Consider the following 7544-nt stretch of genomic DNA (forward strand, 5'->3'; position numbering starts at 1 on the left):
CAGGATCCCTGAGGGTGAGCGAGATAACGCCCTGCGGAGGCATCCGCGGGGATCCGCGGCGGCTGCGGTAGGCGTCCGTCGGGATCCACGAGGGTGGTGGCGGCGGCCCTGGGGATCCTAGAGAAAAGATCAAGACCAGGGATGGGAGGAGTTTATGGGATGTTTTTTTTTCATTTTTTGTATAAAGAGATAAAACCAGTGGGAGGGGTGGGATGAAGAAAAATCGGAAGAAAAAACGGTGTACCAGGCTACCAACTCCTCCATTAGGAGTAGAGATATTGGGTTAGCCTGCCCAACGAACTTCTTCCCCCCCCCCTCCGGCGAGTTTCTCCCCCCCTCCGACTGTTTCTTCCATCAATTAAAATCGATTGACCCCAAATTCAAAATTCAAGCGATTGACATGTAGCAATTGTGCAAAAACAAATGTTTTTGAAACGAAGCGTGGAGTACGAAGACGAGGATGATCTCGCCAAGGCTCCACTTCGATGGACGGCGCCCACTCCGGCCGACATGCTACTTCGCCGAAGGACCCCCGCCCCCCTCCCCTCCTCCCTGGCTGTGAGCCTGAGCATCAGCTAGGAGCTCCTCCGATTTTGATTTTGCAGAATTTTCATGTAGATTTTCTATGAGCTATTGCTGATGTATGTTGTTTTCATCTTGATTTGCTATGAGGTGTTGCTCATATGTGGCAGAACTAATTTTGATGTGGATGTGCTGATCGTGCCAAGTATAAGTACAAGATTGTTGCCCTCTGGTTGATATCATTGTATTTGCATAGAAAGCAATATCTAATTGTTGTTTGTACTACATATTAATTCTTCCAATTCTTTTTAATTGACATGATGAATAATACAGACGAAAGCACTAGCATATGGTAGTGTTTGTAAGTGGAATTTATGTTCATATGGGTATCAAAATGATAAAAAAATGATATCATTTAATCTGAACGACAATATAGTTCAAGGGCATTACGGACTTTTCTCTGACCATACGCCAGATAAGCTAACAAAATAGATATGAAAAAGAACTAGCTAACTTATTATCTGGAGCTTATTCTCACAAGAGCTTATCTCAAGCTTATCCTCACATGAGCTTATTTCCACGTCATAGCTCAAAAGAACTGGACCTAAAGATAGTCAGGCCCGCCAAAGAAGAGCCGGTCTATGTACTACTGTGGCTGGTCTTTGGTCATCTTGTGCACACTCCCATATGACCGTGCCCGTGCAGCACAACACAGCACCACGCCACCACCTGTCAATGAAGAGCACTTACTACCTGGAGTACCACTTGTGCAGTTCAGACTTCAGGTCCGAACGGTCACGGCGATGCTGGTCATTTTCTCCGGCCGACAGTGCCCGGGCATGGCCTCTTGGTGCAAACTCGGTCTCCTCCTCTTGCTCCAGAGTCTGAGCTCCTCTGCCGCCGCGGCAGGCTCTATCTCGCTCTCCGTGGGAGAATCTATCACCGGGAACCGGACGCTGGTTTCGGAGGGAGGCAAGTTTGAGCTGGGCTTCTTCTCTCCGGCCGGCGACTCCAACTACTACGTTGGCATATGGTACAAGAAGATCCCGGTGCAGACCGTCATTTGGGTGATGAACAGGGACCGCCCTGTCTCCGACCCATCGTCCTCGGAGCTGACGCTAGCTCCGGACGGCAAGCTCGTCCTCCTCCTAAACGAGAACCAGCAGAAGAGGCCAGTCTGGTCGTCGGCCAGTCACGCACGTACGAGCAACGGGCCCGTCGTGGCGGCGCTCCTCGACAGCGGGAACCTCGTTCTGCGGGGCCGCCAGCCGGGCAACTCGTCGGAGGTCATGTGGCAGAGCTTCGAGCACCCGACCGACACGCTCGTGCCGGGCGGCTGGGTCGGGCTGAACAAGAGCAGCGGCGCGTACCAGGCGCTCGTGTCATGGAGAAGCGCCGTCGACCCATCCACGGGATTGTACATGGACTGGGTCGACCCGTCCGGGTCCGGCCAGTACACCTTCTCGTGGAACGGCACGACCGTGTACCACCGCGTCGGCGCGTCGAGCGGCCAGCGCTTCGCCTCCGTGCCGGAGATGGGCATGTCGTCTAGGTACAAGTACACCTCCGTCAACAACGATGAGGAGGTCAGCTTCTCCTTTGAGGTGGTCAACCCCTCTACCCTGTCGAGGATGGTGATGAGCCCGCACGGGCAGCTCACCATGTTCGACTGGTCCAGCGAGTCCGGGCAGTGGCTGCTCCACTGGGCGACTCCCACGTCGCCATGCGACGTGTATTCCGTGTGCGGGCCCTTCGGGCTGTGCGACGTGGCAAGCTCGCAGTACTGCCGGTGCTTGCCGGCGTTCGACGCCGCGTCGCCGGGGGATTGGAGCGGCGGCTGCGCGAGGAAGACGAGCTTGTACTGCAGCAATGGCACGTCGCCCGATGGGTTCCTTCCGGTACAAAACGTGAAGCTGCCGAGCAGTTATTTCTCCGATGCTGATGCTGCCGGTAGCTCCGGAGATTGCGGGTCGGCGTGCTTGAGAAACTGCTCTTGCACGGCGTATGCGTACAGTGGTGGTGGTTGCTTGGTGTGGGGTGGTGATCTCAGGAACATTCAGCAGGTCACCGACGGCGAAGCCGGCTCGTCCACTCTGTTCCTCCGAGTCGCCGCCGCCGATCTTGCTGCCGCCAGTAACCATGGCGGCGCGTCAGCAAATGAACGCGACGTCATCCTGGTCGCGTCTTCGGTATCTTTTCTCACGATACTCTGCTTGTTCGTCTTCGTTTGCTGGAGGCATCGTCGCTTGAAAACTGTGCGGCACGACGGCTCTCTTTTGGTGTTCAGCCACGGCCATCTGGCGCGGTGCACGGACAACTTCTCCCAGAAGCTGGGCATGGGGAGCTTCGGCTCCGTGTACAAGGGGACGCTCCGTGACGGTGACCACACCGCGGTGGCCGTCAAGAGGCTCGAGGGATCGGCGCAGGGGGAGAAGCAGTTCCGCGCCGAGGTGAGGACCCTCGGCACGATCCACCACGTCAATCTCGTGCGCCTTCGCGGGTTCTGCGCGACGAGGCGCGAGCGGCTGCTGGTGTACGACTACATGCCCAACGGCTCCCTGGCGTCCGCCATGGCCGGCCCGAGCTTCGGACTGCTGGACTGGGGCACCAGGTTTGGGATCATGGCCGGCGTCGCCAGGGGCCTCGCCTACCTCCACGAGCAGTGCCAGGAGCGCATCGTGCACTGCGATGTGAAGCCGGAGAACATACTCCTGGACGCGGCCTTCCACCCCAAGGTGGCCGACTTCGGCATGGCGAAGCTCATCGGGCGGGACTTCAGCCACGCGCTGACCACGGCGCGGGGCACGGTGGGGTACCTGGCGCCGGAGTGGGTCCAGGGCCTGCCCATCACGCCCAAGGCGGACGTGTACAGCTACGGCATGACGCTGCTGGAGCTCGTTTCCGGGCGGAGGAACCGGGACGCCGGCGGCCGCGGCGCGGGCCACTTCCCGCTCTGGGCGGCCACCAAGGTCAGCGAGGGGCAGTTTGTCGCGCTCTTGGACGAGAGGCTGGCGGGGGACGCAGACGTGGTCGAGCTGGGCCGGGCGTGCAGCGTCGCGTGCTGGTGCATACAGCAGAGCGAGGCGATGAGGCCGACCATGGGGCAGGTGGTGCAGGTTCTGGAGGGGTCGCTCATGGTGGGGGCTGCGCCCGTGCCCAGACATCTGGAGGTGTTCTGTGCGGAGGATTCACGCACGCTCTGAAGAGGACCCAATCGATGGCGACTTGTCTTTTTTTCTCTTCCGGGGAATTATGATGACCACATGTGATTCACTTCACTTGCCGATCCAAATCGTGCAGGAACATGCTATGCTATTTGTGGGAATTGTAGAAGCGTCTCAACTCCTTTAATATGGGAGCCCGCATGATATATATTGATTCAGGGTGAGGCCGGCTCTCGCAGAGGCATACAAGATGAGGTTGTTCAACAACCAGAGAGATACATGGAGATAGAGGAGAATAAACAGATAAAAGATAACTATGCTAACAATCAGAAAATACATCTCCTAACTACTCTACGGAGCCGAGCCGTGTCATATGTTTAACACTCTCCCATAATCACAACTATGACAAGTTGAGATTACGTTTAAATTCTTCAAAACTTTTGGATGGCAATGCCTTTGTGAACCCATCTGCAAACTGATTTTTGGAAGGTATAAATCTGATCTCAAGCTGTTTATTGGCAACACGTTCTCTTATAAAATGGAAGTCTATTTCAATGTGCTTTGTCCTGGCATGAAAAACTGGATTAGCAGATAAATACGTAGCACCAAGATTATCACACCATAGACAAGGAGGCTGATTCTGAACCACTCCAAGTTCTGTGAGCATAGACTGAACCTAAATGATTTATGCCGTTGCATTTGCTAATGCTTTATACTCTGCTTTTGTACTTGATCTGGAGACAGTGACTTACTTTCTTGCACACCATGATATCAAGTTAGATCCATAAAAGATAGCAAAACCACATGTTGACCTTCTGTCATCTAAACAACCAGCCCAGTCTGCATCTGAGAAGGCACTGACAAGTGTGGAAGATGACTTGCTGAATGTAAGACCCAAGTGTATAGTGTTTCTTATGTACTTGAGAATTCGTTTTGCAGCTGTCCAGTGAGCTGTGGTAGGTGCATGAAGATACTGACACACCTTATTGACTGCAAAAGAAATGTCAGGTCGAGTGAGAATCAAGTACTGAAGTCCACCAACCAGACTTCTGTAACCAGTAATGTCCTCTTGGTGCAGAGACTCTCCTTCTGTCAAGGATAAAGGTTCTGAACTGGACAAGGGTGTTGGTGAAGATTTACAATTCTGCATACCAATTCTACTTAGCAGTTCAGTGGCATACTTTGCTTGAGATAGATGAATACCATTACTATGTTTCTTGACCTCTGTCGGTGTCAAAACCGGCGGATCTCGGGTAGGGGGTTCCGAACTGTGCGTTTAGGCCGGATGGTAACAGGAGGCAAGGGACATGAAGTTTTACCCAGGTTCAGGCCCTCTCGATGGAGGTAAAACCCTACGTCCTGCTTAATTAATATTGATGATATGGGTAGTACAAGAGTAGATCTACCACGAGATCGGAGAGGCTAAACCCTAGAAGCTAGCCTATGGTATGATTGTTGTTCTGTATCTTGTCCTACGGACTAAAACCCTCCGGTTTATATAGACACCGGAGAGGGTTAGGGTTACACAAAGTCGGTTACAATGGTAGGAGATCTGCATATCTGTATCGCCAAGCTTGCCTTCCACGCCAAGGAAAGTCCCTTCCGGACACGGGACGAAGTCTTCAATCTTGTATCTTCATAGTCCAGGAGTCCGGCTGAAGGTATAGTCCGGCTATCCGGACACCCCCTAATCCAGGACTCCCTCAGTAGCCCCTGAACCAGGCTTCAATGACGACGAGTCCGGCGTGCAGATTGTCTTCGGCATTGCAAGGCGGGTTCCTCCTCCAAGTACTTCATAGAAGATTTTGAACACAAAGATAGTGCCCGGCTCTGCAAAATAAGTTTCCACATATTGCCACAGAGAGAATAATATTTACACAAATCTAATCTGCTGACGTATTCCGTAGTGTGACACACCACGGCCGCCAAGCCTTTATCCGAGTCGTTTCATTATCCCACCTCAGCGCGTCATGCGAGGCGGTTTCCTTGGCACGTCTTGTTAAAGCAGAGATCGTGTCCCCTTATTCCGGGATTCTCATCAATACGGGCGTGGGTAACCCAACCGCGCCATTGATTACGGCGCTTGGAGATAAGCGAGTTTTACCAGGCTGGTGGGGACACGTAGTTGCGTCCACCCATATAAGGGGATAAGGATCCACCTTTTCACCTACGCCTTCTCTCCTTTGCTTATCCATTCGCGCACTCGAGCTCCAGCGCCCAAGTCCGCACTCCCCACCTCAACCTTCTCCAGCCATGTCCGGAGCGGGAGGCAAGTGGATGGTCTCCTCCGTCACGGCGGAGGGACACATCAAAAAACTGAGGAAGGCCGGATACTTGTCTAACGACATTGCGTACCGGCTTCCTGAAAAGGGGCAGCTCATCCCCACCCCTAGGCCCCATGAGAGGGTGGTGTTCCTCCTCCATTTCCTTCGCGGACTGGGCTTCCCTCTTCACCCATTTGTCCGGGGGCTCATGTTCTACTATGGCCTGGATTTCCACGATCTGGCCCCGAACTTTGTCCTCAACATCTCGGCGTTTATCGTCGTGTGCGAGGCTTTCCTTCGCATCCGCCCCCATTTCAGCCTATGGCTCAAGACTTTCAATGTCAAGCCAAAGGTGGTGCGCGGCAACCAGGTGGAGTGCGGAGGCGCCATGGTGGGCAATATGGCCAACGTCTTATGGCTCGAGGGCTCCTTTGTGGAGACCCTGAAGGGGTGGCAATCAGGGTGGTTTTACATCATCGAGCCGCGCGACCCCGAATGGGTCGCAGCCCCCGAGTTTCGATCCGGACCCCCTACGCGGCTCACCTCCTGGAAGGATACGGGCCTGTCGTGGGGTAAAAAAGGAGAGCTAACCGGACTCCAAACATGCGTCCAAACCCTGGTGGACAAGAAGCTCAAACTTGTTAACGTAGTCCAGGTTATGCTCATCCGCATGATCCTCCCGTGTCAATAACGGGCTTTCAACCTGTGGGAGTTCGACCCGGCGCGGCACCAAACTCTGAGCAGGCTCTTCGACACGATGTACGAAGATGCCTGGAAGGTCCTTTTCAAGGGCGCGGAGGCCCCCGCATCCGCTACCGAGGATCGCGGATTCAATACGCAGCGTCACGATCATGCGGTAAGCTGTTTTTTCCTTTTACAGGGTATCGGTTTTTCATAGTTTGACTCCATGCGGGATCTAAGCTCCCTTACCTTTGACAGGATTAGCAGGAGACGTCCGGACAGATCAACTGTCCGGCTCCTTTGCCCGAAGGCCCAGCGGACGCTCGCTTGGCGAAGCTGCTGGTTCCGGCACCCTATGTGGTGCAGGAGAAGAAGGCCGCGAAAAAGGCCACGGGGACTCGAAAGAGTGCCCGGCGCCAGGAGGTGTCGGATCCATCATCTGACGGTTCCGAGGCGCATTCCTCCCGTGAAGACGAGGAGGAAGAAGAAGAGACCTCTCCCCCTCCAGCGGGAGGAGAGAAGAAAAGGAAGGCTGCCCTCTCTGGGGAGGCCGGAGGGTCCAAGAAGGGGAAAACCCTTCCTCCGGACTACTCCACCGACGCCGACGACGGCGGAGAGGAGTGGCCGCCCAGGGCCAAGCCCCTGGCAAAACCGTAAGTATCCGGATACCAGAGTAATTCATAGTCTCGTTTATTGCACAGCTTTCCCTTATGTCGAATATGTTTATGCAGCCCACCCAAAGACCGGCTCGACGTGTCGTCGAGCGGCTCACTGGACTCGTCGGATGTGAACTCGCTTCCGACGGCTTCCTCCCCCCGCCCTACGGATGACACCGAAGTGTTATCCCAACAGGTTCCAAGCCGGGAGGAGGTGGTCCTGGAGGCGCCGCGAGGCGACCTCCCGGACTCCAGGA

The 7544-nt window shown here is 54.6% G+C and overlaps 1 protein-coding gene across 1 annotated transcript; it reads left to right on the top strand.

Annotated features, from left to right (window-relative positions):
- The first annotated feature begins 916 nt into the window (after nt 1–916).
- LOC125552208 (G-type lectin S-receptor-like serine/threonine-protein kinase At2g19130) lies at nt 917–4029 on the top strand. Its single transcript, XM_048715695.1, has one exon. It carries the CDS (start codon nt 1164–1166, stop codon nt 3723–3725), a length of 2562 nt encoding a protein of 853 aa, XP_048571652.1. The 5' UTR covers nt 917–1163; the 3' UTR covers nt 3726–4029.
- The last annotated feature ends 3515 nt before the right edge of the window (nt 4030–7544 follow it).

Source organism: Triticum urartu, chromosome 4 (assembly GCF_003073215.2).
Source record: "Triticum urartu cultivar G1812 chromosome 4, Tu2.1, whole genome shotgun sequence".
In the NCBI taxonomy this organism is placed as follows: Eukaryota; Viridiplantae; Streptophyta; class Magnoliopsida; order Poales; family Poaceae; genus Triticum; species Triticum urartu.